Here is a 16,671-nt window from a genome sequence, read left to right on the forward strand (position 1 = left end):
CATCTCTGTGATAATCAGGAGGTAACTCTACACAAACTAATGTTGCTCACTCTTGCAGTTATCTGGCCGATTGGTAATGAAACAATTATTTCTACATGTAACATTCATGGCTCCTATTACTGGAATTGCCGATTGTCTTGAAACATGATTTAAATTAAGTAATAGAAAAGAGCAGAAACCATCTCTTTTAGTGAAAACTAACAATAATTTATTTCATTTGAATTCAGCAGGAATATTAGTTATAAAAAACTAACACTTCTGTGAACTATCTCCAAGATTTTCTTAAAACAATTTCATAGGTCCAAATTTATTGAGTATTCCGGATATATTACGGTTGTGTTCCCAATAAATTCCAATCATCCACCTTATGATGGACAAAATCCTGGGCTGAATATAAATTAAATATGCATAACAATATCAGATATTATTCAGAATACTTTCTGAACTGATGAAATATTTACTTATAGAAGGCATTTAAGCTGATCAGGTAAAACAGTTAATACGTCTTTACACTTCCATCCTTGCAATTTATTTTAAAACTGCATTTCAAATCAGTGTCAAGATTCCAGTCCTATTGCATTGTACATAGTCCTATTCGATGGGACTCACGTGATGATGCAGTGTGTTAATTCTATTTAAAAGAATAATTTTTATCATCTAAACTGCAGGTCTCGATTAGAGCACGTCTGCCAGGAATATATCAAATACTATGATGATGAAGGATAATACTTTGTTTCGAATGTTTAATTTGTTGGAGTATAAACTTTCAGATATCAATGAATGTTTAAATTTCCCGTGTGAAAATGGTGGCACCTGTACAAATTGCAATGGAAGCTACTCATGCAACTGTACAACAGGCTGGCAAGGGAAGAACTGTTCTGACGATAAATGTTATGACTTGTATTGGTATCGATATTACACAATATTTCAATTCAATATCAAGTGAAGATATGATTCTCTAGAATTATATTAATGAGATAAAGTGTACCTTCGATCGTCTAAATTTGACTGAAGTATAGTGGAATGAATGATTATCATTTTCTCTCCTTTTAACTTGTGATACAGCTTTTGTCATCCAACACAAACGATTCCAATATGTAATAAAGCCACCCACCTATGTATTCGAATAATAGCTGACGAGGAAACAAGCTTTGAATCACTATGATGTTATGATAATAACTTTCAACAATGATTTTACAAATAGGTCGCATTTAGTCGAGAAACATGATACTTTGGAATCACTGCTGATGATAAAGAATGCGGTTTTCATTCAGGCAATGGAGCCATGTACAGTCGCAGTGATAGCCTGTCACGAAAGAATGAACACGTGGCTAACTTTATTTGAATAATAAAAGTCACTTTACCGATGATACTTCCAAAAAAAAAATAATCATCGTGGATTCTCAAACGTGTTAAAAACGGAACGGATGACGACGCTTTCTTCAATTATTCTACCTTTTATGAATATCTTCCTAAGAGAATGTGTAGGCCTTATACAGTTGTTATCCTAATGCACAAAAGATGCATGTGAGCAAATAAATGTGTCCATGCAGTTTTGAACCTTGTGTATGACACTTTATAATTTAAATATTGCACTATAAGGCCTAAATGCTAAAGGAAAGTCAAGATTCTTTTCGTATTCTTAAAGGTGTTTTCATTTTGTAATCCTTAACATTGTGACATGTGAAATCAATTCCAAATACGGTCTACAACGGGATATATATACTATCAACACGGATCGCGATTTCGTGCTGCTGCGTCAAACATCTGCCTACTGTAAAGAAATGTTATCCTCACAGGGATGAATTATTTACTTGACTTGCAAATGATACTAATCAAGCGAAGCAACTGTGCTCAATAGGCGATAGCTATCTTTTGGAACAAAGAATATGGATTCTCCTCAAAGATCTTGGTGTATTAAATGTTTGAAAGTAAATAAATGATCGAGGTCTCTGTGATCACATGGAAGAAAGTGTTCAAACACCAAAAGTACTTACTCATGCAAATGTCCGATCGAATGACAATGAAAACATTGTTAGACAGGTGACATTAATAGACCCTATTATTGAACTGAACGAGTGTTTTTCAGGGTGATCGTAGATATCTATAAAAACCTAATAAAATCCAGCAGTTTAATCAAATGTAACAACAAAGGTATTTCCTGAGACAAAATAGTCAGCATGAAAAAAGCATTTACACTATTGCGAAATAAGTTCAAGATCAGTCGGAAAGGTCTTTCTCAAATCATGAAGTAGAGAGCAATCTGAATGAATGCCAGAGTAGTACCGATATAAGTCTTAGGTTCTATTTAATAATGGTCAAAATCCAATACAAAATCCAATATTAGCACACATAAGACGATCAGGAATTATTCAGCATAAGGTATGAAGCCATGGAGTTGTTTTCCGCATTACTCATTTGAGCTTAATCGTGGAAAAGTAAATAAATCGTTCTACTGTCCTCTCTGCCAGTTTGTTTGAAGAGGCGTCTGCCAAATAGATGAGAAAACTAAAGTACAATTTCATCGTCTACAGTCTTTGCCGACTAGAATGCTTTTAGAAAGTAGTTCGTGCTATTAGCCAAGGAAGGATAACATTAATCGTCTAAATTGCATGTCTCGATTAAAATGCAACTTTGTAGTATGATTCAAGTGTAGGATAGATTAAGAATACTATTGTTTATAAACATTTAATCTGTTAAACCATTACATTTCAGATATCAATGAATGTTTAAATTCTCCCTGTGAACATGGAGGCGTCTGTATAAATTCCAATGGCAACTACTCATGCAATTGTTCATCAGGCTGGCAAGGAAAGAACTGTTCTGAAGGTAAAGGCGAAAGACATTGGTGATATCTAACAATGCAAATTTCTACACAGTATTTCATCAAGATTCATTTTGCTGGATTTGCCATTATTCGAAATAAATCTGCTGTTTTCCTCTAAATTCATTGAAATGGATATCGAAAGGTTATAAGTTTATTCCTTCTAAAGGTACAATACAAATATCGCCATCCAAAACAAACGATTCTAATAGTTACTGACGCTTTCCCGGTAACATTCATTGGAGTAATAGTCCATGAAGAGACAAACTATTAATCTACATGTCACACAAAGATAAAATGCAAGTAATGTTTAGAAAATAGATCGTTTAACGGACAAAATGAAACATCAACGAGGAGCTTGAACTCGCTGAATAAAATCGGGTGATCACAAATTTATTTTTTGTTACGGATACGGCGCAATACACAAGCACAGAGATGGACCGAATCAGACACCTGCACAAGTGGCTGATTTGACCTCAAGATCCATGCCTATTTTACAATTAATAATTGTCATTAATGCTCAAAGGTGTAAAAGAGGATACGGACGACGAAGCTTTCTTCATTTCGTATACCTTAGCCTTTCAGATATGTTTCTAAGATATTGTGAAGGCCTCAAAGAATGATTATCCTTTTTAAAAGCCACGAGCCATTTGACCAAAACAGATGCTAGAAATCATCTTTGAACCTAGTATATAATACTTCAAAAGTTAAGCATTTCAACTAAATCACCAAAATCAATACAAAAGTCTTGATCCCTTTCGTAAATCTTAATTACTGTTTGCGATTGTAATACTCTATTTTCTCATTTTCACAAATTTAACATCCGATGCTAATATGGATGGTATTTGTTTGTATGCAAAGAAAGTGTTTGACGATTTATGTCCACTACGCCAAACATCTGGTTATAAGAAAGACCTATTAACCTTCCAAAGAGGGATTATTTACTAGATTTCAATTAAACATAATCCATGAAACAGCTGTGAGGGATAGGTGTTGAAAATCGCCTCCAACAAAGAATGTTTTTTCTCCTAAAATATTACAGAATATTGATGTTTATATATCAAAGAATGATCTACATCTCTGTGATAATCAGGAGGTAACTCTACACAAACTAACGTTGCTCACTCTTGCAGTTATCTGACCGATTGGTAATGAAACAATTATTTCTACATGTAACATTCATGGCTCTTATTATTGGAATTGCCGATTGTTTTGAAACATGATTTAAATTAAGTAATAGAAAAGAGCAGAAACCATCTCTTTTAGTGAAAACTAACAATAATTTATTTCCCTTGAATTCAGCTGGAATATTAGTTTAGAAAAACTAACACTTCTGTGAACTATGTCCAAGATTTTCTTAAAACAATTTCATAGGTCCAAATTTATTGAGTATTCCGGATACATTACGTTTGTGTTCCCAATAAATTCCAGTCATCCACCTTATGATGGACAAAATCTTGGGCTGAATATAAATTAAATATGCATAACAATATCAGGTATTATTCAGAATACTTTCTGAACTGATGAAATATTTACTTATAGAAGGCATTTAAGCTGATCAGAGAAAACAGTTAATACATCTTTACACTTTCATCCTTGCAATTTATTTTAAAACTGCATTTCAAATCAGTGTCAAGATTCCAGTCCTAATGCATTGTACATAGTCCTATTCGATGGGACTCACGTGATGATGCAGTGTGCTAATTATATTTAAAAGAATAATTTTTATCATCTAAACTGCAGGTCTCGATTAGAGCACGTCTGCCAGGAATATATCAAATACTATGATGATGAAGGATAATACTTTGTTTCGAATGTTTAATTTGTTGGAGTATAAACTTTCAGATATCAATGAATGTTTAAATTTCATGTGTGAACATGGTGGCACCTGTACAAATTGCAATGGAAGCTACTCATGCAACTGTACAACAGGCTGGCAAGGGAAGAACTGTTCTGACGATAAATGTTATGACTTGTATTGGTATCGATATTGCACAATATTTCAATTCAATATCAAGTGAAGATATGATTCTCTAGAATTATTATTAATGTGACAAAGTGTACCTTCGATCGTCTAAATTTGACTGAAGTATAGTGGAATGAATGATTGTCATTTTCTCTCCTTTTAACTTGTGATACAGCTTTTGTCATCCAACACAAACTATTTCAATATGTGATAAAGCCACCCACCTATGTATTAGAATAACAGCTGACGACGAAACAAGCTTTGAATCACTATGATGTTATGATAATAACTTTCAACAATGATTTTACAAATAGGTCGCATTTAGTCGAGAAACATGATACTTTGAAATCACTGCTGATGATAAAGAATGCGGTTTTCATTCAGGCAATGGAGCAATGTACAGTCGCAGTGATAGCCTGTCACGAAAGAATGAACACGTGGCTAACTTTATTTGAATAATAAAAGTCACTTTACCGATGATACTTCCAAAAAAAAAATAATCATCGTGGATTCTCAAACGTGTTAAAAGCGGAACGAATGACGAAGCTTTCTTCAATTATTCTACCTTTCATGAATATCTTCCTAAGAGAATGTGTAGGCCTTATACAGTTATTATCCTAATGCAAAAAGATGCATGTGAGCAAATAAATGTTTCAATGCATTTTTGAACCTTGTGTATGACGCTTTATAATTTAAACATTGCACTATAAGGCCTAAATGCTAAAGGAAAGTCAAGATTCCTTTCGTATTCTTAAAGGTGTTTTACGTTTGTAATGCTTAACATTGTGACATGTGAAACCAATTCCAAATACGGTCTACAACGGGATATATATACTATCAACACGGATCGCGATTTCTTACAACTGCGTCAAACATCTGCCTACTGTAAAGACATGTTATCCTCACAGGGATGAATTATTTACTTGACTTGCAGATGATACTAATCAAGCGAAGCAACTGTGATCGATAGGCGAAAGCTATCTTTTGGAACAAAGAATATGGATTCTCCTCAAAGATCTTGGTGTATTAAATGTTTGAAAGTAAATAAATGATCGAGGTCTCTGTGATCACATGGAAGAAAGTGTTCAAACACCAAAAGTACTTACTCATGCAAATGTCCGATCGAATGACAATGAAAACATTGTTAGACAGGTGACATTAATAGACCCTATTATTGAACTGAACGAGTGTTTTTCAGGGTGATCGTAGATATCTATAAAAACCTAATAAAATCCAGCGGTTTAATCAAATGTAACAACAAAGGTATTTCCTGAGACAAAATAGACAGCATGAAAAAAGTATTTACACTATTGCAAAATAAGTTCAAGATCAGTCGGAAAGGTCTTTCTCAAATCATGAAGTAGAGTGCAATCTGAATGAATGTCAGAGTAGTGCCGATATAAGTCTTAGCTTCTATTTAATAATGGTCAAAATTCAATATAAAATCCAATATTAACACACATAAGACGAGCAGGAATTATTCAGCATAAGGTATGAAACCATGGAGTGGTTTTCCGCAGTACTCATTTGATCTTAATCGTGGAAAAGTAAATAAATCGTTCTAGGATCCTCCCTGCCAGTTTGTTTGAAGAGGCGTCTGCCAAATACATGTGAAAACTAAAGTACAATTTCATCGTCTATAGCCCTTGCCGACTAGAATGCTTTTAGAAAGTAGTTCGTGCTATTAGCCAAGGAAGGATAACATTAATCGTCTAAATTGCATGTCTCGATTAAAATGCAACTTTGTAGTATGATTCAAGTGTATGATAGATGAAGAATAGTATGTGTTGGAAAATATAATCTGTTAAACCATTACATTTCAGATATCAATGAATGTTTAAATTCTCCCTGTGAACATGGAGGCGTCTGTATAAATTCCAATGGCAACTACTCATGCAATTGTTCATCAGGCTGGCAAGGAAAGAACTGTTCTGAAGGTAAAGGCGAAAGACATTGGCGATATCTAACAATGCAAATTTCTACACAGTATTTCATCAAGATTCATTTTGCTGGATTTGCCATTATTCGGAATAAATCTGCTGTTTTCCTCTAAATTCATTGAAATGGATATCGAAAGATAATAGGTTTATTCCTTCTAAAGGTACAATACAAATATCGCCATCCAAAACAAACGATTCTAATAGTTAATGACACTTTCCCGGTAACATTCATTGGAGTAATAGACCATGAAGAGACAAACTATTAATCTACATGGTCACACAAAGATAGAATGCAACTAATGTTTAGAAAATAGATCGTTTAACAGACGAAATGAAACATCAATGAGTAGCTTGAACTCGCTGAATAAAATCGGATGATAACAAATTTAGTTTTTGTTACGAGTACGGCGCAATACACAAGCACAGAGATGGATCTAATCAAACACCTGCACAAGTGGCTGATTTGACCTCAAGAACCATGCCCATTTTACAATTAATAATTGTCATTAATGCTCAAAGGTGTAAAAGAGGATACGGACGACGAAGCTTTCTTCATTTCGTATACCTTAGCCTTTCAGATATGTTTCTAAGATATCGTAAAGGCCTCAAAAATGATTATCCTTTTTAAAAGCCACGAGTCATTTCACCAAACAGATGCTAGAAATCATATTTGAACCTAGTATATAATACTTCAAAAGTTAAGCATTTCAACTTAACGACCAAAATCAATACACAAGTCTTGATCCCTTTCGTAAGTCTTAAATACTCTTTGCGATTGTCATACTCTATTTTCTCATTTTCACAAATTTAACATCCGCTGCTAATATGGATGATATTTGTTTGTATGCAAAGAAAGTGTTTGACGATTTATGTCCACTACGCCAAACATCTGGTTATAAGAAGGATCTATTAACCTCGCGAAGAGGGATTATTTACTAGATTTAAATTAAACATAATTCATGAAACAGCTGTGAGGGATAGGTGTTGAAAATCGCTTCGAACGAAGAATGCTCTTTCTCCTTAAATATTACAGAATATTGATGTTTATATATCAAAGAATGATCGACATCTCTGTGATAATCAGGAGGTAACTCTACACAAAATAACGTTGCTCACTCTTGCAGTTATCTGGCCGATTGGTAATGAAACAATTATTTCTATATGTAACATTCATGGCTCCTATTACTGGAATTGCCGATTATTTTGAAACATGATTTAAATTAAGTAATAGAAAAGAGCAGAAACCATCTCTTTTAGTGAAAACTAACAATAATTTTGTCCCTTGAATTCAGCAGGAATATTAGTTATAAAAAACTAACACTTCTGTGAACTATCTCCAAGATTTTCTTAAAACAATTTCATAGGTCCAAATTTATTGAGTATTCCGGATATATTACGGTTGTGTTCCCAATAAATTCCAATCATCCACCTTATGATGGACAAAATCCTGGGCTGAATATAAATTAAATATGCATAACAATATCAGATATTATTCAGAATACTTTCTGAACTGATGAAATATTTACTTATAGAAGGCATTTAAGCTGATCAGGTAAAACAGTTAATACGTCTTTACACTTCCATCCTTGCAATTTATTTTAAAACTGCATTTCAAATCAGTGTCAAGATTCCAGTCCTATTGCATTGTACATAGTCCTATTCGATGGGACTCACGTGATGATGCAGTGTGCTAATTATATTTAAAAGAATAATTTTTATCATCTAAACTGCAGGTCTCGATTAGAGCACGTCTGCCAGGAATATATGAAATACAATGATGATGAAGGATAATACTTTGTTTCGAAAGTTTAATTTGTTGGAGTATAAAGTTTGAGATATCAATGAATGTTTAAATTTCCCGTGTGAACATGGTGGCACCTGTACAAATTGCAATGGAAGCTACTCATGCAACTGTACAACAGGCTGGCAAGGGAAGAACTGTTCTGACGATAAACGTTATGACTTGTATTGGTATCGATATTGCACAATATTTCAATTCAATATCAAGTGAAGATATGATTGTCTAGAATTATTATTAATGTGACAAAGTGTACCTTCGATTGTCTAAATTTGACTGAAGTATAGTGGAATGAATGATTGTCATTTTCTCTCCTTTTAACTTGTGATACAGGTTTTCTCATCCAACACAAACTATTCCAATATGTAATAAAACCACCCACGTATGTATTCGAATAATAGCTGACGAGGAAACAAGCTTTGAATCACTATGATGCTATGATAATAACTTTCAACAACGCTTTTACAAATAATTCGCATTTAGTCGAGAAACATGATACTTTGGAATCACTGCTGATTATAAAGAATGCGGTTTTCATTCAGTTAACGGAGCAATGTACAGTCGCAGTGATAGCCTGTCACGAAAAAATGAACACGTGGATAACGTTATTTGAGTAATAAAAGTCACTTTACCGATAATACTTCAAAAAAAAAATGATCGTCGTGGATTCTCAAACGTGTTAAAAACGGAACGGATGACGAAGCTTTCTTCAATTATTCTACCTTTTATGAATATCTTCCTAAGAGAATGTGTAGGCCTTATACAGTTATTATCCTAATGCATAAAAGATGTATGTGAGCAAATAAATGTGTCCATGCATTTTTGAACGTTGTGTATGACGCTTTATAATCTAAACATTGCACTATAAGGCCTAAATGCTAAAGGAAAGACAAGATTCTTTTCGTGTTCTTAAAGGTGTTTAATGTTTGTAATGCTTAACATTGTGACATGTGAAATCAATTCCAAATACGGTCTACAACGGGATGTATATACTATCAACACGGATCGCGATTTCGTGCTGCTGCGTCAAACATCTGCCTACTGTAAAGAAATGTTATCCTCACAGGGATGAATTATTTAGTTGACTTGCAGATGATAATAATCAAGCGAAGCAACTGTGCTCAATAGGCGATAGCTATCTTTTGGAACAAAGAATATGGATTCTCCTCAAAGATCTTGGTGTATTAAATGTTTGAAAGTAAATAAATGATCGAGGTCTCTGTGATCACATGGAAGAAAGTGTTCAAACACCAAAAGTACTTACTCATGCAAATGTCCGATCGAATGACAATGAAAACATTGTTAGACAGGTGACATTAATAGACCCTATTTTGAACTGAACGAGTGTTTTTCAGGGTGATCGTAGATATCTATAAAAAACCTAATAAAATCCAGCAGTTTAATCAAATGTAACAACAAAGGTATTTCCTGAGACAAAATAGTCAGCATGAAAAAAGCATTTACACTATTGCGAAATAAGTTCAAGATCAGTCGGAAAGGTCTTTCTCAAATCATGAAGTAGAGAGCAATCTGAATGAATGCCAGAGTAGTACCGATATAAGTCTTAGGTTCTATTTAATAATGGTCAAAATCCAATACAAAATCCAATATTAGCACACATAAGACGATCAGGAATTATTCAGCATAAGGTATGAAGCCATGGAGTGGTTTTCCGCATTACTCATTTGAGCTTAATCGTGGAAAAGTAAATAAATCGTTCTACTGTCCTCTCTGCCAGTTTGTTTGAAGAGGCGTCTGCCAAATAGATGAGAAAACTAAAGTACAATTTCATCGTCTACAGTCTTTGCCGACTAGAATGCTTTTAGAAAGTAGTTCGTGCTATTAGCCAAGGAAGGATAACATTAATCGTCTAAATTGCATGTCTCGATTAAAATGCAACTTTGTAGTATGATTCAAGTGTAGGATAGATTAAGAATACTATTGTTTATAAACATTTAATCTGTTAAACCATTACATTTCAGATATCAATGAATGTTTAAATTCTCCCTGTGAACATGGAGGCGTCTGTATAAATTCCAATGGCAACTACTCATGCAATTGTTCATCAGGCTGGCAAGGAAAGAACTGTTCTGAAGGTAAAGGCGAAAGACATTGGTGATATCTAACAATGCAAATTTCTACACAGTATTTCATCAAGATTCATTTTGCTGGATTTGCCATTATTCGAAATAAATCTGCTGTTTTCCTCTAAATTCATTGAAATGGATATCGAAAGGTTATAAGTTTATTCCTTCTAAAGGTACAATACAAATATCGCCATCCAAAACAAACGATTCTAATAGTTACTGACGCTTTCCCGGTAACATTCATTGGAGTAATAGTCCATGAAGAGACAAACTATTAATCTACATGTCACACAAAGATAAAATGCAAGTAATGTTTAGAAAATAGATCGTTTAACGGACAAAATGAAACATCAACGAGGAGCTTGAACTCGCTGAATAAAATCGGGTGATCACAAATTTATTTTTTGTTACGGATACGGCGCAATACACAAGCACAGAGATGGACCGAATCAGACACCTGCACAAGTGGCTGATTTGACCTCAAGATCCATGCCCATTTTACAATTAATAATTGTCATTAATGCTCAAAGGTGTAAAAGAGGATACGGACGACGAAGCTTTCTTCATTTCGTATACCTTAGCCTTTCAGATATGTTTCTAAGATATTGTGAAGGCCTCAAAGAATGATTATCCTTTTTAAAAGCCACGAGCCATTTGACCAAAACAGATGCTAGAAATCATCTTTGAACCTAGTATATAATACTTCAAAAGTTAAGCATTTCAACTAAATCACCAAAATCAATACAAAAGTCTTGATCCCTTTCGTAAATCTTAATTACTGTTTGCGATTGTAATACTCTATTTTCTCATTTTCACAAATTTAACATCCGATGCTAATATGGATGGTATTTGTTTGTATGCAAAGAAAGTGTTTGACGATTTATGTCCACTACGCCAAACATCTGGTTATAAGAAAGACCTATTAACCTTCCAAAGAGGGATTATTTACTAGATTTCAATTAAACATAATCCATGAAACAGCTGTGAGGGATAGGTGTTGAAAATCGCCTCCAACAAAGAATGTTTTTTCTCCTAAAATATTACAGAATATTGATGTTTATATATCAAAGAATGATCTACATCTCTGTGATAATCAGGAGGTAACTCTACACAAACTAACGTTGCTCACTCTTGCAGTTATCTGACCGATTGGTAATGAAACAATTATTTCTACATGTAACATTCATGGCTCTTATTATTGGAATTGCCGATTGTTTTGAAACATGATTTAAATTAAGTAATAGAAAAGAGCAGAAACCATCTCTTTTAGTGAAAACTAACAATAATTTATTTCCCTTGAATTCAGCTGGAATATTAGTTTAGAAAAACTAACACTTCTGTGAACTATGTCCAAGATTTTCTTAAAACAATTTCATAGGTCCAAATTTATTGAGTATTCCGGATACATTACGTTTGTGTTCCCAATAAATTCCAGTCATCCACCTTATGATGGACAAAATCTTGGGCTGAATATAAATTAAATATGCATAACAATATCAGGTATTATTCAGAATACTTTCTGAACTGATGAAATATTTACTTATAGAAGGCATTTAAGCTGATCAGAGAAAACAGTTAATACATCTTTACACTTTCATCCTTGCAATTTATTTTAAAACTGCATTTCAAATCAGTGTCAAGATTCCAGTCCTAATGCATTGTACATAGTCCTATTCGATGGGACTCACGTGATGATGCAGTGTGCTAATTATATTTAAAAGAATAATTTTTATCATCTAAACTGCAGGTCTCGATTAGAGCACGTCTGCCAGGAATATATCAAATACTATGATGATGAAGGATAATACTTTGTTTCGAATGTTTAATTTGTTGGAGTATAAACTTTCAGATATCAATGAATGTTTAAATTTCATGTGTGAACATGGTGGCACCTGTACAAATTGCAATGGAAGCTACTCATGCAACTGTACAACAGGCTGGCAAGGGAAGAACTGTTCTGACGATAAATGTTATGACTTGTATTGGTATCGATATTGCACAATATTTCAATTCAATATCAAGTGAAGATATGATTCTCTAGAATTATTATTAATGTGACAAAGTGTACCTTCGATCGTCTAAATTTGACTGAAGTATAGTGGAATGAATGATGGTCATTTTCTCTCCTTTTAACTTGTGATACAGCTTTTGTCATCCAACACAAACTATTTCAATATGTGATAAAGCCACCCACCTATGTATTAGAATAACAGCTGACGACGAAACAAGCTTTGAATCACTATGATGTTATGATAATAACTTTCAACAATGATTTTACAAATAGGTCGCATTTAGTCGAGAAACATGATACTTTGAAATCACTGCTGATGATAAAGAATGCGGTTTTCATTCAGGCAATGGAGCAATGTACAGTCGCAGTGATAGCCTGTCACGAAAGAATGAACACGTGGCTAACTTTATTTGAATAATAAAAGTCACTTTACCGATGATACTTCCAAAAAAAAAATAATCATCGTGGATTCTCAAACGTGTTAAAAGCGGAACGAATGACGAAGCTTTCTTCAATTATTCTACCTTTCATGAATATCTTCCTAAGAGAATGTGTAGGCCTTATACAGTTATTATCCTAATGCAAAAAGATGCATGTGAGCAAATAAATGTTTCAATGCATTTTTGAACCTTGTGTATGACGCTTTATAATTTAAACATTGCACTATAAGGCCTAAATGCTAAAGGAAAGTCAAGATTCCTTTCGTATTCTTAAAGGTGTTTTACGTTTGTAATGCTTAACATTGTGACATGTGAAACCAATTCCAAATACGGTCTACAACGGGATATATATACTATCAACACGGATCGCGATTTCTTACAACTGCGTCAAACATCTGCCTACTGTAAAGACATGTTATCCTCACAGGGATGAATTATTTACTTGACTTGCAGATGATACTAATCAAGCGAAGCAACTGTGATCGATAGGCGAAAGCTATCTTTTGGAACAAAGAATATGGATTCTCCTCAAAGATCTTGGTGTATTAAATGTTTGAAAGTAAATAAATGATCGAGGTCTCTGTGATCACATGGAAGAAAGTGTTCAAACACCAAAAGTACTTACTCATGCAAATGTCCGATCGAATGACAATGAAAACATTGTTAGACAGGTGACATTAATAGACCCTATTATTGAACTGAACGAGTGTTTTTCAGGGTGATCGTAGATATCTATAAAAACCTAATAAAATCCAGCGGTTTAATCAAATGTAACAACAAAGGTATTTCCTGAGACAAAATAGTCAGCATGAAAAAAGTATTTACACTATTGCAAAATAAGTTCAAGATCAGTCGGAAAGGTCTTTCTCAAATCATGAAGTAGAGTGCAATCTGAATGAATGTCAGAGTAGTGCCGATATAAGTCTTAGCTTCTATTTAATAATGGTCAAAATTCAATATAAAATCCAATATTAACACACATAAGACGAGCAGGAATTATTCAGCATAAGGTATGAAACCATGGAGTGGTTTTCCGCAGTACTCATTTGAGCTTAATCGTGGAAAAGTAAATAAATCGTTCTAGGATCCTCCCTGCCAGTTTGTTTGAAGAGGCGTCTGCCAAATACATGTGAAAACTAAAGTACAATTTCATCGTCTATAGCCCTTGCCGACTAGAATGCTTTTAGAAAGTAGTTCGTGCTATTAGCCAAGGAAGGATAACATTAATCGTCTAAATTGCATGTCTCGATTAAAATGCAACTTTGTAGTATGATTCAAGTGTATGATAGATGAAGAATAGTATGTGTTGGAAAATATAATCTGTTAAACCATTACATTTCAGATATCAATGAATGTTTAAATTCTCCCTGTGAACATGGAGGCGTCTGTATAAATTCCAATGGCAACTACTCATGCAATTGTTCATCAGGCTGGCAAGGAAAGAACTGTTCTGAAGGTAAAGGCGAAAGACATTGGCGATATCTAACAATGCAAATTTCTACACAGTATTTCATCAAGATTCATTTTGCTGGATTTGCCATTATTCGGAATAAATCTGCTGTTTTCCTCTAAATTCATTGAAATGGATATCGAAAGATAATAGGTTTATTCCTTCTAAAGGTACAATACAAATATCGCCATCCAAAACAAACGATTCTAATAGTTAATGACACTTTCCCGGTAACATTCATTGGAGTAATAGACCATGAAGAGACAAACTATTAATCTACATGGTCACACAAAGATAGAATGCAACTAATGTTTAGAAAATAGATCGTTTAACAGACGAAATGAAACATCAATGAGTAGCTTGAACTCGCTGAATAAAATCGGATGATAACAAATTTAGTTTTTGTTACGAGTACGGCGCAATACACAAGCACAGAGATGGATCTAATCAAACACCTGCACAAGTGGCTGATTTGACCTCAAGAACCATGCCCATTTTACAATTAATAATTGTCATTAATGCTCAAAGGTGTAAAAGAGGATACGGACGACGAAGCTTTCTTCATTTCGTATACCTTAGCCTTTCAGATATGTTTCTAAGATATCGTAAAGGCCTCAAAAATGATTATCCTTTTTAAAAGCCACGAGTCATTTCACCAAACAGATGCTAGAAATCATATTTGAACCTAGTATATAATACTTCAAAAGTTAAGCATTTCAACTTAACGACCAAAATCAATACACAAGTCTTGATCCCTTTCGTAAGTCTTAAATACTCTTTGCGATTGTCATACTCTATTTTCTCATTTTCACAAATTTAACATCCGCTGCTAATATGGATGATATTTGTTTGTATGCAAAGAAAGTGTTTGACGATTTATGTCCACTACGCCAAACATCTGGTTATAAGAAGGATCTATTAACCTCGCGAAGAGGGATTATTTACTAGATTTAAATTAAACATAATTCATGAAACAGCTGTGAGGGATAGGTGTTGAAAATCGCTTCGAACGAAGAATGCTCTTTCTCCTTAAATATTACAGAATATTGATGTTTATATATCAAAGAATGATCGACATCTCTGTGATAATCAGGAGGTAACTCTACACAAAATAACGTTGCTCACTCTTGCAGTTATCTGGCCGATTGGTAATGAAACAATTATTTCTATATGTAACATTCATGGCTCCTATTACTGGAATTGCCGATTATTTTGAAACATGATTTAAATTAAGTAATAGAAAAGAGCAGAAACCATCTCTTTTAGTGAAAACTAACAATAATTTTGTCCCTTGAATTCAACAGGAATATTAGTTATAAAAAACTAACACTTCTGTGAACTATCTCCAAGATTTTCTTAAAACAATTTCATAGGTCCAAATTTATTGAGTATTCCGGATATATTACGGTTGTGTTCCCAATAAATTCCAATCATCCACCTTATGATGGACAAAATCCTGGGCTGAATATAAATTAAATATGCATAACAATATCAGATATTATTCAGAATACTTTCTGAACTGATGAAATATTTACTTATAGAAGGCATTTAAGCTGATCAGGTAAAACAGTTAATACGTCTTTACACTTCCATCCTTGCAATTTATTTTAAAACTGCATTTCAAATCAGTGTCAAGATTCCAGTCCTATTGCATTGTACATAGTCCTATTCGATGGGACTCACGTGATGATGCAGTGTGCTAATTATATTTAAAAGAATAATTTTTATCATCTAAACTACAGGTCTCGATTAGAGCACGTCTGCCAGGAATATATGAAATACAATGATGATGAAGGATAATACTTTGTTTCGAAAGTTTAATTTGTTGGAGTATAAAGTTTGAGATATCAATGAATGTTTAAATTTCCCGTGTGAACATGGTGGCACCTGTACAAATTGCAATGGAAGCTACTCATGCAACTGTACAACAGGCTGGCAAGGGAAGAACTGTTCTGACGATAAACGTTATGACTTGTATTGGTATCGATATTGCACAATATTTCAATTCAATATCAAGTGAAGATATGATTGTCTAGAATTATTATTAATGTGACAAAGTGTACCTTCGATTGTCTAAATTTGACTGAAGTATAGTGGAATGAATGATTGTCATTTTCTCTCCTTTTAACTTGTGATACAGGTTTTCTCATCCAAC

General features: G+C 33.7%; 1 protein-coding gene across 1 annotated transcript in view; it reads left to right on the plus strand.

Moving 5' to 3' along the window:
* LOC149791740 (low-density lipoprotein receptor-related protein 5-like) overlaps positions 1-946 on the plus strand; it is a 47,182-nt gene extending 46,236 nt beyond the window's left edge. The window contains exon 10 of the mRNA XM_089969468.1: positions 771-946. Coding sequence (XP_089825594.1) covers positions 771-946 — 176 coding nt within the window. The remainder of the gene's footprint in view (positions 1-770) is intronic.
* The last annotated feature ends 15,725 nt before the right edge of the window (positions 947-16,671 follow it).

Source organism: Sinohyriopsis cumingii, chromosome 9 (assembly GCF_028554795.1).
Source record: "Sinohyriopsis cumingii isolate HCF-2022 chromosome 9, ASM2855479v2, whole genome shotgun sequence".
NCBI lineage: Eukaryota > Metazoa > Mollusca > Bivalvia > Unionida > Unionidae > Sinohyriopsis > Sinohyriopsis cumingii.